The 14,774-nt window shown below is 41.2% G+C and overlaps 1 protein-coding gene across 12 annotated transcripts in view; it reads left to right on the top strand.

The window, feature by feature from the left end:
- AMBRA1 (autophagy and beclin 1 regulator 1) overlaps positions 1-14,774 on the top strand; it is a 168,570-nt gene that overhangs the window by 17,494 nt on the left and 136,302 nt on the right. For all 12 annotated transcript variants that reach the window (XM_058527045.1, XM_058527033.1, XM_058527040.1 and 9 more), the window contains exons 2-6: positions 11,127-11,380; positions 11,770-11,828; positions 12,357-12,540; positions 13,165-13,337; positions 14,283-14,349. In XM_058527045.1, coding sequence (XP_058383028.1) covers positions 11,246-11,380; positions 11,770-11,828; positions 12,357-12,540; positions 13,165-13,337; positions 14,283-14,349 — 618 coding nt within the window. In that variant the 5' untranslated portion in view covers positions 11,127-11,245. The remainder of the gene's footprint in view (positions 1-11,126; positions 11,381-11,769; positions 11,829-12,356; positions 12,541-13,164; positions 13,338-14,282; positions 14,350-14,774) is intronic.

Below are 14,774 nucleotides of genomic sequence, written 5' to 3' on the forward strand. Positions count from 1 at the left end.
TGTCTTCAAAGCATTTTGGAAAGTTCTTAACCTATACCCTGTAGAAGTCTGCCTTATTCTGAGTTTGCATATGAAGAACCTGGCGGGGGCGGGGGGGGTGGGGTGGACATGAGAACAGAAAAGAACTTCGATTGCTTGCTTATCTCTTGGTAAATTTGGGCTGACAGCCTTTGTACCAGGTACTGAATTCGTAATTACCTCTTAGCCTGACTGTCTAGATTGAGACCAGTTGTATTTTAGAGTATTTGTAATTTTGAACGTCAACGCTGTGTGTAGCTGAGATAGAGGCGCAGCTGCTGTCCGTTAGCATTTTATTTCGGGGTTTCTGACTTCTTATAAAGGGACTGTGTATAATTTTAATTGTATTGGTTTTGATTCTATAAAATTATTTGCTTTCAGTTTGTCAGGTCGTTAATTAGAGGTACTCTCTGATTCTGCTTCACAGCCACTGTCGTTTCCTTTGCACTCTCAGAATTGTAAGTGCCAAATTTCTTTGAGTGAACTCCCGTTTATTGTGTACTCTGGTTATTGTTGGTTCCTAACTTGGCTTTTACTTTGAAAAGTAGTGATGCTGCCTTGAATTTTTTGTAACTCATTTCTTCTAAGATACTTCAAGGACATTTTCCCTATAAGGTAGAAAGAGGGTGTTATTACTTTCAGTTTATATGTGGAGGAAAACCTGAAATTCAGCAGGAGTGTGATTTGTCCAAGATTATATAACAACTCAGTGGTAGAAGTCAGTCATCGAAGCTTCTTACCTCTTAGTCTCATCTTTACTCATTAAATCACATCACTTTTATATCTGCATTCTCAAGCTCTAAAGATATAATATCCCATATTCCCTTCCCTGCCTCTGTACATTGTTTTAAATATGCTGGGTTTCAAACATGAGGAAAAGAGTGTTGCTGCCGTCTCTGAGGCATGTAACTCTTTAGGTTTTTTTCCTCTGTGGTAGTGGTGGGGATGGATTTGCCCTGGGCATACTCTGTTGCCTGGCCTTGTGATTAATGACATGTGCATAATGAAATGACTGGTTGAGATTAGGTTGGTAATGGTACCAAGTTTTCTCTTTTTAGTGACATTTGACTTGTGGAAATTGAACTTAACGACCTTGAACTGATCTGCACCACCTCATAAATGACCACATTTTTTTGTCATCTAGATGTTGCTGTTTATGAGAGTTTGGGGTTTGTTTTGGGTTTTCATCATAACTAAATATAAATATATATACATATTCATTCTATTCTGTGCTAGGCACTGTGCTAGGTACTGGGACTATGACAGACATGGTTTTTGTCCTCACAGAGCTTAATAGTCTAGTGAGGAAGAAAGAGTCCCAACAAGGAATTACACTGGCTATTAGGTGGGTAGTGTTTTAGTTATCTGTTGCTGTGCAGAAACCATCTCTAGTTTGTGTTTTTTCCGACACCACCACGCATTTTCCCAGTTCTCAGCACACACTGACTGAGTGTCCTACAATTTAACTCAGCTCTGACACTATCAACCTGGAGATAGTGTCAGATCCCACAGGTTTAAGGACTCAGTTCCACAAAACTGCACCTCTCTCCCCAAATTCCAGGTTGTCACCTGTGCTTCTGATTGACTGGCTGTAGATGGGAGGTTCCTATGACTCCCTCCTTGGGTTCAGTTAATTTGTTAGAGTGGCTCACAGAACTAAAACATTTACTTATATTTACCAGTTTATTATAAAGGATACAGATGAACAGCCAGATGAAGAGGTATACAGGGCAAGATCCAGAACCGTCCCAAGCACAGGAGCTTCTGTCCCCATGGAACTGGGGTTCGTCACCCTCTTGGCATGTGGATGTGTTCTCCAACCTGGTAGCTCATCAAATCTTGTTGTTCAAGTGTTTTTATAGAGCTAAATCTATAGGCATCCCCCAGCCCTCGTCCCCTTCCCAGAGGCCAGTGGATGGGGCTGAAAGTTCCAATCCTCTAATCACTTGGTCTTTCTGGTGGTGACCATCCCCATCCTGAGGCTATCAGGGACCCCACCCTAAGTCACCTCTTTAGCATAAGTTGGAAGGGGGCTTCTTATGAATGACAAAAGATGCTCCTATCCCTCAGGAAATTCCAAGGGTTTTAGGAGTTTTTTTGCCTGGAATGGGAAAGAAGACTAAATATGTACAGTCATGCGCTAGGTAACAACATTTCGATCAACAAAGGACCACACATAGGACCGTGGTCCCCTAAGATTATTACCAGTCTAGGTGTGTAGTAGGCTATACCATCTAGGTTTGTGTAAGTACTCTCTGATGTTCACACAATGATGAAATCACCTAAAGACACATTTCTCAGAATGTATCCAATCCTGAATTCCTGGGTTAGGAATCTGGGCAGGGCTCATCTGGATGGTTCTTCTGCTCTGTGTCGCATCAGTTGGGGTCATTCATTTGTCTGCTTTCAGCTGATGGCTGGGCTGGGTTAGAGGGTTCAGTAGGGCTTCAACTCATTGGTCTGGCTCATTGATAATCTTCCCTGTGGTCTCTCTCTCTCCAAGTGGTGTGTTAGCATCCAGCGCTTCTCTACCAGGTTGTTCTCTCTAGCAGGACATCCTGAATTTCGTTACAGCCTGACGACTCTCTTCCAAGAGTGAAAGTGGAAACTGCCAGGCCTGGAACTGGCACATCATCACTTCTGCCACATTCTGTGGTCAAAACAAGTCATGAGGTCAGCCCAGATTCAAGGAGAGAGAAATATGTTTTCATCTCTTGATGGGTAGAGCAGTATGGGAGTAGGATAGGAAGGAATTGATGGCAGCTATCTTTGGAGAGAATCTAGCCCAGACAGGTAAACTAAGTTAGTTATAGAGAATCCTGATTTGGGACCAACTCTGGCAGTACAGGGAGGTCAGTAGCACTTGTGTCTGCTGTGTAGATAAGAAAGGGTTGGCATGAAGCTATATGAAGACTCAAGTGTGTTTATGTCATATTTCATGTTTGACAAAAGGGTATACACCAATTTGATGGAGTGTGCACAATCACATCTGCTGATTATATTTTTTTAAGATTTATGTTCTGTGCTAGTTGCCAGAAAAAATGTAAATTTACTATCTATTTCCTGATAGGTAATTTTTCTTATGTTGATGGAGTTGGTAGTTTTGTAGGGTAAATACATAGTAGCTGAATTTCATGATATAGTCTCATTTGGTACTTGATGAAATTCAGAGTTATTTCTGGTCAGAGGTTTTCTCTCAAAAACTGTGTAAATTGTTAAAAATAGTTACTATAAAGGAAGGAGAATTTTTTTTCGTTTTCCCTCAGCATCATTCTTTAATTTCTTCACCTTTGAGGAAATGAACATTAAAAATACAAAGCAAGCAGATTCCCCGTTGATATTGTAAGGTAGTGAACATTGATTGAGGGCCTAATACATTTGAGACTAGCATATGAAAATAGGAAGGAGACACTATGGGAGGTGTTATCTCAGGCATTGGGGAGTTTTCTGCAGTAATTAAGTATCTAGACTCTGGAGCCGCACTGCCTGGGTTTGAATCCTGAATCCACCGCTGGTAGTGTGGCTTGTTCCCTCCGGGACCTCATGTACCTGATGGGGCGGCTGTGAGAACTGTAAATGAGTTACTGCATGTAAAGTTCTAAGAACAGTGCCTGGGGCATGAAAAGCACTATGAAAGTGTTAGTTATTATTATTTTAACCATTATCTCATGGTTGTATTTTATTTTTTTTTAAATGTGGTGGTGGTAAGATCTTTTGTATGAAATGGTGTGGAGACCTCTGCAGTGGACAGGCTCCTTTTGCCTAGAAGAATTTGTCTTAAATTTAATTTGCCTGATTGTTTACAGGACTTTGTTGACCCCCCGCAAATTTTTTCTTATTGCCATTTTAGTTTGAATTCTTTATTACAGAATGAAATTATTCTTCTAGTATAAGCATTGGAATTATATAATAGTGAGCACTTTTCATATGGTAAATCTTTTAATCCTCATGGTAACCCTATCATGTACATAAATTGAGTCACATTTTACAGATGAGGACACCGAAGCACAGGGAGGTCAAGTAGCTGTTCCAAGAAACCTTCATATACCAAGAAAATGCCAAAGCTGGGATTGAATCAGCCAGTCTCATTTCAGGGCCCATAAACTACTATACTATACTATCTCTTAGAAATTATGGATAAAAAATAAACATTACTTAAAATTTCTCTATCTAGATTTAACCACAGTTAGCATATCCTAGGCTGTCCTTTAATAGTCTGCACACAGTAGAGTCACAATTCAGGTAATAGTTGAAGTTTTTCTACTTCCAGATGTGTTTGTCTTCAGAATGTGTTACCTGTTTACAGTTCTAGATTTGTGATGCTTTGCCCCAAATTCCCTGTCTCCCTCTAAGTTCAGTCTTGTCTAGGAAACAGACAAGAGCTGGGAGAGGCAGGTGTGGTTGCTGGCTGTGGTGCTCACGTTTGGAACTTGGATCCTAGATGGTGTCATTTGAAGTGTCCTGAAATGCCTTGTAGAAAGTCCTGTTAATGAAAACAAAGCTGCCAATTGTAGAAAACCCTGTGTATTTCCACCCACATGGAGTTTCTAAAGAGTACTGGGCCACTTTTAGGCCTCTAATTAATGGCCTGACATTTTGTAGTTAATTTTCCAGTTGCTGGGACAACTTTACTTATGCAAGTGATCCTAGATTTAGTATTTAAAGAATTTTTTTCTTTTAAAGAGTTCCCCTTGGGTTGGATCCTGTATGTTATGGAATGTATGTTGGTATTACGTAGATGATTTGACTCTTAGACTTCACCTGTGTGGGCAAAGTGACGTGGAGAGGGAATGCAGTTACTCAAATAAATGAGGTGATTGGACTCCATTTTAACAGTCCCTTCCAGGTCCAGTTGTTTTCTGATTCACACCCCTGGAATGCTATCGGAAGGGAGGATTTGGGGTCAGAATTATTAGGTTGCAGATATAGCTCTAAGTTGTTGGTTCTGTTTTTTAATTCTCTCATTTAATTTATTTTTGCCAAATCTCATTTAATTTTTTTTGCCACACAAATATACTTGATTTTCCTGAGTACTTTTTACTTTGTTGTCTGGTAGCAGCTTTGAAATGTTTCTTAGAAATCTGCTCCCCATGGGCAGGCCCTGTGGCTTAGCGGTTAAGTGCGCACGCTCTGCTACTGGCGGCCCGGCTTCGGATCCCAGGCGCGCACTGACGCACCGCTTCTCTGGCCATGCTGAGGCTGCGTCCCACATACAGCAACTAGAAGGATGTGCAACTATGACATACAACTGTCTACTGGGGTTTTGGGGAAAAAACAAAAGGAGGGGGATTGGCAATAGGTGTTAGCTCAGAGCCGGTCTTCCTCAGCAAAAAGAGGAGGATTAGCATGGATGTTAGCTCAGGGCTGATCTTCCTCACAAAAAAAAAAAAAAAAAAGAAATCTGCCCCTCTTGGGAATTGTGCCGTCTTGGGTCTCTGGGGTTTTAGTTGGCTGTATTGTTTGGTGAGAGAAACCATAGTGAACCCCAAAGAGGATTCAATACTAATGACAACAGTACACTCCACCACTCTTTTCTTATTGGAGCCTCACAACAATCTGGTGGAGCAGATATTGTGATTCCTGTTTTGCAAAGGAGGAAACTAAGTCTCAGAGAGGTTAAGTAACTTGCCCCAAGTCATATAGCTAGAATGTGGAGTAAATGCTGGCATAAGATGATCAAAGTGCAAGGGGAACCTGTAAATCTGGCTTGTAGGTCCCACCGGGTTGTGGCATACTCTCTAGGTGATTTTTATTAGATTTTTATTAGTAGACATCATTAGTAGTTGTTAAATATAATTATGTCCTAGAATTAAGTAGAGAAAATCTTTAAAGGTGTTTATTTTTCCATCTTTGTAGAGTGATCAGTCGTATTATGTGGGGCCGGGGGCTGGAAATGGGGTAGAATCTTGGCGTTTGTGTTGTGTACATATCCCAGTTGCATCCTTTTGCTTCTACTTGCATAAGGCTTTTGGTGATTGAGAACTGGTTCTGGGGACTGTGTAATGGCATCACAAAGACTATTCTTGGCACCCTTTGTCTCAGTCTGGTTTAAGGGACAGATTGGGAAACTTGTTTCTTCCTCCTTTTTAAAAAGAGGAATGAAAAACACGCTTGACTGGCACTTCCTCCTCAGCGACAGGCCTGTCTGATTTCAGTTTGATTTAGCTCCTTTTGTTCTTTATAGGGAACCAAGTACAAATCTCTTCTCAGGTGGCTGTAAGGAGTCTATCAGGAGAGAAGTCCCTTATCCTTTTAAAGGAACAGAGCAAATATTTTTCTTCAGACAAAAGAGGGACTGTGCAATTGTTTTAGTCCCTTTGACTTCTTGCCATCAGTTGGACTTTCTCTTGTTTGAACTTTTAGTGTGTTTAGGTCCCTGGGAATTGATAGACAAGCTCTTTAGTAATCCTGAGCTTTAGTGTAACTAGTTTTCTTGATAACTGGTATTTGTAGCAGCTCTTTCCTTTTCCTTCTGATTCCTGTAGGAACTTCAGGTTGCATCACAGTTTTCTGAATCATACGATGTTTCTGACCTATATTTTCTTCTTCCTCTTGAGTTACGAGATCAGAGGGTCAGATTTTTTTTTTAGGAATTGGACTGCTGCTATTTTCACCACACGTTTTAAGATTATAAATGGTTGAAATATATTTCTTTGGAAGTACTTTTATGTTGCATTGTTAGGATGAGGGAGCCTCAAAACTCATTTCTTCTGAACATCTCTATATTAGGTAAAAGAATTATAGGCTCAAAAAAAATTACAGGGCCTGCCTGGTGGCGTAGTGGTTAAGTTCATTGTGCTCCACTTCAGCAGCCCAGGGTTCACAGATTCGGATCCCAGGGGCAGACTTACACACCACTCATCAAGCCATGCTGTGGCAGGGTCCCACATACAAAATAGCGGAAGATGGGCCCAGGTGCTAGCTCAGGGCCGATGTTCCTCAGCAAAAAGAGGAAGATTGGCAACACATGTTAGCTCAGGGCCAATCTTCCTCACACACACACAAAAAGAATAAAGTTGTTTTAAAAAAATTACAGACTCAGTAAAGGGTTAAGGTGAACTAATGGGAACTGTATTTCTGGCAGCTTCCTGGTTAGTAATTATTCAGCTGTGTGGTAGTTTCACTTCCAGACTTTTGGTCCTAAACCATGAGTTGTCAGGGTCACCAAGGAGATTATTTCCTTCCAGTTAGTTCATCCTTAGTTTATTCAGGAGGTTGGCCTGCAGCATATTGACATTTTCAGTGTGTACATATTTATATCATGCACTAATGAGGCGTGAGAGCTGTACCTTAAGGATACAGGCTAGAGTTTGTTCATTTGTCACTGCTTAGGGAACTTTGTGCTGTGTGCGACTAGGAACTTGGAGTTGTGTCTTTCTGTAGAATCTTTCTGACTTTTTAACATATAAATATTCCAGGAAGAAAACTCCTTTCAGCCCATGCTATGAATATTTCTCCTGTCTGTATTTGGATACATCTAGTTGGGTACTTTTTAGATCACAACCTTTCATGAAATGTAAAGAGCCAATTGTTATTTGACTTTTTAAAATAAGCATTTATTACTTTTTAAATGTAAAAAGTGAAAAGACCACTGCCTTTTCTAATTATTAAATTACCTGTAATCCCACCACTGAAAGACAACCATGGTTAGTATTTTTTATATTTCTTTTTTTTTTGGTGAGGAAGACTGGCCCTGAGCTAACATCCGTGTCCATCTTCCTCTACTTTATATGGGACGCTGCCACAGCATGGCTCGACAAGCAGTGCGTTGGTGCGCGCCCGGGATCCGAACTGGCGAACCCTGGGCTGCCGCAGCGGAGCACACGCACTTAACCACTTGCGCCACCAGGCCGGCTCCATATATTTCTTTTGTGTCATTATTCTCCAAGATTTTTTGTGTGTGAGAAAGATTCACCCTGAGCTAATATCCCCTGGCAGTCTTCCTCTTTTTTTTTTGTTTGTTTGAGGAAGACTAGCCCTAAGCTAATATCCGTTCCAGTCTTCCTCTACTTTGTGTGTGGGATGCCGCCACAGCATGGCTGATGAGTGGAGTAGGTCCGTGCCTGGGATCTGAACCCTGGCCCCCGAAGCAGAGCACACGGAACCTTAACCACTTGACCTTGGGGCCAGCCCCCTCTCCAAGATTTTTTTTAAACAAAATTGAGATCATACTGTATATATAATTTTGTATTCTGCTTTTTTCACATCATTAAATATTTTAAAAATAAATTTTGAGTAGGTAATACATTTCAAAAATAAAAATGACATGAAATAAAAACACTGAAAAGTCTTGCTTCATCTTTGTCTCCATTCACCTTGTCCCTTCAGACCCTAATAAGTGACTATTAATTTCTCCTCTTATTCAAGAGGTAGCATTACTATATATATTGTTCTGTACCTTGCTTTTTCCCCCTCTTAACAATATATCTTGGAGATCTCTTGTTATCAGTACCCAGAGACTCTTCCTTACTATAGATTAGTCATCCGGTCCCCTTCAGATGGACACTTGGGTTGTCCCCAGTTTTTGCTATTACAAACAGTAAGACAGAAGTTGTAATTAAAGGAAAAAAATTAAGCATTTACCCTGCTTCAGTTATTAAGGGAAAGTTTTTTCCAGAAGAATGCCAGCTAATAAATGTGGAAATAATGATGGAATTAGAAATTCAACATTTTTCAGCCCCCAAATGAGATAATTTAAGAAGGAATCATCAGTGACTGCTAAACTGTTAAGCAAAAGGTTGAAGACGAACAGGATATTCACATGGTGCCACATGTTAGCCAGAGATTGCTAATTGTAAAGGGGGAAATATACCTTTATGAAGAGAGCTCTGGCTGTTACAGACTCAACCAAGTGATCATATTTTGCCAAGTAATCACATAATTTACCAGGTCCCACTAAGGGGAACAGTCTGAGCACACGTGCCACCTGATGTGCTGCATCATGAAATACGTAGATAGCATGGCCTATGAAGCATCCCAGCCAGAAACACTTAACCTAAATCGAATCAGTATTTTAGACCCAGCCTTTTCTCACAGGAAATCGAAGGGATAGAGAGGCAAGCTAAATGGCACTGTGAAGAAACAATCAGACAAAACTAGGATGTAAGACATTCTACAAGTCAACTGTCCTGGTCTTTTTAAAAAGCTTGTGTTGTAAATAAATAAATAAAAACAAAACCAACCAAAACAAAACTTGGAGGCCATTTTAGAATAAAAGAGACTAAAGAGACATAACATCCACATTCATTGCTTAAGTCTTGATTGGATTCTGGATTTTTTTTTAAAAAGCCAACTATTAAAGACATTTTTTGGACAATTGGGGAAATTTGAGTGAGGACTGAATATTAGATGATAATTGGTGTGATAATGGAATTGTGGATATGAAGCCAAATGTCCTTATTTTATTCCTGGGAGATGCACAGTGAGGTATAAAGGGTTACAGTGTCTTCCCCCCCCCCCCAAAGCCCCAGTAGATAGTTGTATGTCATAGCTGCACATCCTTGCTGTATGTGGGACGCGGCCTCAGCATGGCCGGAGAAGCGGTGCGTCGGTGCACATCCGGGATCCCAACCCGGGCCGCCAGCAGCAGAGCATGCACACTTAACCACTAAGCCGTGGCGCCGGCCCTGAAGGGTTACAGTGTCTTGATGCCTATTGAAATGATTCAGAAAAAAAATTAAAAACAACCCATATATAGCCATATCTCTATCCATGGAGATAGATAAAGCAAATTCGACAAAATATTAACAATTCTTGAGTCTAAGTGGTAAATAGTGTGTATATATTCTACTGTTTTTTCAACTTTTCTGTATATTTGAAATTTTTCCTAATAGAGTTGAAGAAACAATGCTGCAAGGAATAATATATACATATGTATTCTTTGGAGACACCATTTTGTTGGGCCACATATTCCATTGTATAGAGAAACCACAATTCTTTAACTGTAGCATGTGTGTTTATTTTGCAGCTAGTTGATATTTTAGTAGAATTTTTATTTTGTGACAGTTTTATGCCCTTAAGGCTTGTGGTGGATGAGAAATAGGAAATGAAATTTTTTTCTTCTCTTTCCTCCTCTGTTCTCTACTTCGGAATGTTAGTGGAGAAGAGAAGAAGAGAGTGAGAAAGGCACCCCAAAGTAGTCCTCATGTACTTGCTTTTAGGTAGGAGATAGAATTGAAGCTGCTACATAAGAACCATACCTCAAATAATAGCCTTTATGTATTTATTTTTGCTGAGGAAGATTCGCCTGGAGTTAACATCTGTGCCAATCTTCCTGTTTTTGCTTGAAGAGGATTCTTGTGGAGCTGGCATCTCTGCTAGTCTTCCTCTATTATGTGTGTGGGTCGCTGCCACAGTACGGCCACTGACGAGTGGTATAGGTCTGCGCCTGGGAACCGAACCAGGCCACCGAAGCAGAGCGCGCCAAACTTGACCACTAGGCCATGGGGCAGGCCCCAAGTAATAGCCTTTCAAAATCAGTTACCTGTCCTTTAGTTTGGTAGGCTGCCCAAGTGATGAGGGGTGCCAGCAACTAGGCAAGCAGCATGGCATGGAAGGGGAGGGCAAGTGTGGTGTTATGTTTTGTTTTGACAGATTTTTAGACCTTTTTATTAGTAGCAAAAGTTCTTCCTGCTGATAAAATAATAACAGAATAACTGCTTTAGAAATGGTCTGTTCAGGGGCCGGCCCCATGGCTTAGCGGTTAAGTCGCACACTCTGCTACTGGCAGCCCGGGTTCGGATCCCAGGCGCGCCACCAGCACACCACTTTTCTGGCCATGCTGAGGCGGCATCCTACATACAGCAACTAGAAGGATGTGCAGCTATGACATACAACTATCTACTGGGGCTTTGGGGAGAAAAAGGGGAAAAAAAGGAGGAGGATTGGCAATAGATGTTAGCTCAGGGCCGGTCTTCCTCACAAAAAAAAAAGAAAAAAAGAAAATGGTCTGTTCAGATATGAGGCTGAGCTATGGAGGATATGAGAGGAATTTAAGGATGAAATATGTTTTGGAAGAAAAGTACTGGGAGAAGGCTCTTTGAGCTAGAGTTGTATTTGCAGCGGGAAGCTTCTGTGATTGTTCTTTGACATTAATGTCCATACCTCAGGTTTCCATGAAGACAACTTACAAGGATCTGAATGGCCTCATTTTAGCTGCTTCAGCGTGCGGAGCTATTGCTTGCTTCTTCTCTTCCCGTGCCTGGTGTGACAGTGGCTACTGAGCACCATGAAGGTTGTTCCAGAGAAGAATGCTGTCCGGATACTCTGGGGGCGAGAACGGGGCACTCGAGCCTTTGGAGCTCAGCGGCTTCTGCAGGAGCTGGTGGAAGATAAAACTCGGTGGATGAAATGGGAGGGCAAGGTAAGAAAAATGGATATTTTTGACATAGGATTATGTAGAAGGGACAGTAGAATGGGGCCTTAGAATGGGTTAATGACATAGAGTTGGGGTGTAATTTATTTTGTGTAGGAGAGTTGATATATCTAACTTAGGGAGTTTTTCCTACAAATTTGGAAGAATTTATGGGCTAGAAATATCTTTTTCCTTTAGAGCTAGACATTTTTCCTAAAGGTCATTTAGATTTACCTCTCTCAACTTGTAGCTTGATCATTGTCTCCAGTTTTTAAGCTTACACTGTGAATACTAATCTAGAATGATTTGTGTGCTTTTGACATACAGTGAGCCATAGTTTATAAATAATGTATTTTAATTGTTTTTTTTTTTTTTTTTTTTTTTTTTTGGTTTCCCAGAGGGTTGAACTGCCAGATAGTCCACGCTCTACCTTCTTACTGGCCTTCAGCCCAGACAGGTATGTAGTACTTATCTATAACTTAACCTAAGACTTGTGATAGCATTGCTTTCTGTATATTTGGCCTGGCTTGATCTTCTAAGTCGAATCCCTTCAAATACTTCTCTTTGAAGTATTGTATGAACAGAGCTTTGCCAGTGTATCAGAAAGGGAAAGAAAGTAGATGAGCAGTGCTAACCATAGAAATAATGGGAATAAGCAAAGAAAACTATGAACATCGAGAATCAAAACTTGGAAAGTTTCTCAATAATAATCCTTTGCCTGTGTGATAGAGGCCACCAATGGCGTGATAGTTTTCCCAGCTGGAAAAAATATTCTCTGAAGGATTATGTGTCATTTGGGGACAGTGTGGAGAAGCCAAAAGCTTTTAAAGATCAGAACATTTCTGTTGTTTCTAATGCCAAAGGTGTGGTTTTCTTCATGCTGGGATGGGGAATAGTGTATCAATTTTCTCTGTTGTCCAAAGCTGTTAAAGTTTGTTACCCTCCCACATGCTTTGCATTCACTTCCTACTCTTTGATTCCCTAGGACTCTCTTGGCCTCCACCCACGTGAACCATAATATCTATATTACGGAGGTGAAGACTGGCAAGTGTGTTCATTCTCTAATTGGACACCGCCGCACTCCATGGTGTGTCACTTTTCATCCCACCATCTCAGGCCTTATTGCTTCTGGCTGCCTAGATGGGGAGGTTAGGATTTGGGATTTACATGTAAGTATTTCCTTTTCTTTGGTATTCTAAATGCAGAGACTTGTTTACCATTGGGTTCTTAACTCTGGAGGAGAGACTAGCCAGGTTCTTAGGACTAGGTCTGAGTAAGTGGTAGTTGTTGCCCACTTAATTGATAGGAAGTCTCGCCCATAGTCCTCCCTTCTAAGATGGACACTCTAACTATGCTTCCATCCGCCCATTGTGACATAGTGCAGGAGGCTCTAAGATGTGTTCAGGATGGATTTCTGTTGTCGTAGAGCATGGATTGTACTGTACTCTGATTACGATCATCTATTGTTCCTTGTCCTGGTGACCAGCTAGTGGGTTGTTGTGCATCATGTCATGCACCAAGCTTGAGTTTTCACAGGCTTCAGAAACAGCCTGTGTGGATGCTCATTGCTTGTGGATTATAGATGACTTGGAGAACTGAGCTGACAGTAATATTTTTGTAATAAATTGGTGATACTGCCAGATCACTGATACTCTACATTGTTTTACAGAGGACATATTTAAAGTAGGCTTTTCAAGTAGTCATTTTACCTCAAATGGACGGTTCATGAAATTGACATGCTAGCCTCCTGGCAGCTTGTAAACTGAGACTGTTTGGGATTGGTTCATTTGTAGGGTGGCAGTGAAAGCTGGTTCACAGATAGCAACAATGCCATTGCCTCTCTGGCTTTCCACCCTACGGCTCAGCTCTTGCTGATTGCCACTGCCAACGAGATCCACTTCTGGGATTGGAGTCGACGGGAGCCCTTTGCTGTGGTGAAGACAGCTAGCGAGATGGAACGGGTCCGGTGAGTGCTCTGCCCACCAGCGATGTCTGGCATAGAACTAACATGGTAGACAACATTTACACTTGCTGTCACCTCTGGAGACAGATTGTTATCCCTGCTCAGAGCAGGTTGTTATTCCTACGGCTCCTGCTACTTTTCAAGCAGCTGGCCAGTCAGCTAAGAGGCAGTTCATTTTGTTCATTTTAGCTGTTAACTTATTGGCCTCCCCTTCTGGTCTCTGTAGACCAGGGTCGTTAGAATCTTTTTTGGGTTCAAAGCTATCTGGGTTTGAGATAGAACCCTTTTTTGGGGAAACCTGAAGGTGGGTAGCTTGGTGGGTAATTGCTCATCCCTGAACGTCTGTGTTTATTAAGGGGAAAGATGGAGATGTAAGTGTGTATGAAATCTGCTAATTGATATTTAGCCCTCAAGGTGAAACACACATTGCCTGAATTAAAGTTGATGTGTTGTTTTTCTTTGTCCTCTTGGTGTTGCAATTGGATACAGGCTAATTTTCTAGTCTCAGCTATGTCACTTGATGCTAAGATTGTTTGTTGTCACCAGAATTCATGCTCCTTGCCAGTGTAGCTGCATTGTGAGGGCAGCACTGAACCTGTGGCAGAGGATGGGAGTGTTCTGTGCTTTACTGTTATGATGAGCTCTTAGATCTGAGCAAATGTGTGCCTGATGTAGATGTTTCCTGGGATGGAAACCTAGATGTTTCTTCAAATTATTTTTGTGATAAATATTGCCTTATTCTGGCAAGTGTGAGGTGGTAACAAGAAGTATTGAGCCTTACTATTTTAATCTGTTTGAAAGTTTTGAAAGTCTCTAGCATGCAGTAGATACATTGATAACCCCACGGTTATCAGTAATGATTGTTATAAATTTAAACATGTTTCCTCTTCTCGGTTAACATAATCTCTCTCTGTGTGTGTCTGTCTCTTTTTTCTTCTATGTTTTCAGTCTAGTGAGATTTGATCCTCTTGGACACTACTTACTCACAGCAATTGTTAACCCCTCTAATCAGCAGGTAAGTTAGTCAGCAGTTCCAACTCCATCTAAACTGTGGGTTGTTTTCTGAACTAGTGCTCTAATTCTGATTATATTGGACTTTCATTTTCAGTGCCCAAGTGTTTCTTTCCAGTCAAGATTCAAAACTAGCTTCAGACTGTGTGTTCAGAGTTACAGCCATAATCTTGACAGGGGCATCAATTTCGAAACCCCCGAATGATCGCCTCATTAGAAGTAACCAGGCGGTGCTGGATAGCTTGTCATTCATGTGCCTCTGGCTGGTTGACGTTTTGCTTCCCCTCACTGCTTCCATGTCGTGGAGATGCCTTTTCTAAGAGAAATGGTTTGCCAGCTGTACTCATTTGGAAATGTTGCTAATTGGAAGTGAATATCATGATCATTCTGAATCTGAAGTCAGTTGATTCTCAGTGCTTCAGGGGTAGA

This window comes from Diceros bicornis, chromosome 31 (genome assembly GCF_020826845.1).
Source record: "Diceros bicornis minor isolate mBicDic1 chromosome 31, mDicBic1.mat.cur, whole genome shotgun sequence".
NCBI lineage: Eukaryota > Metazoa > Chordata > Mammalia > Perissodactyla > Rhinocerotidae > Diceros > Diceros bicornis.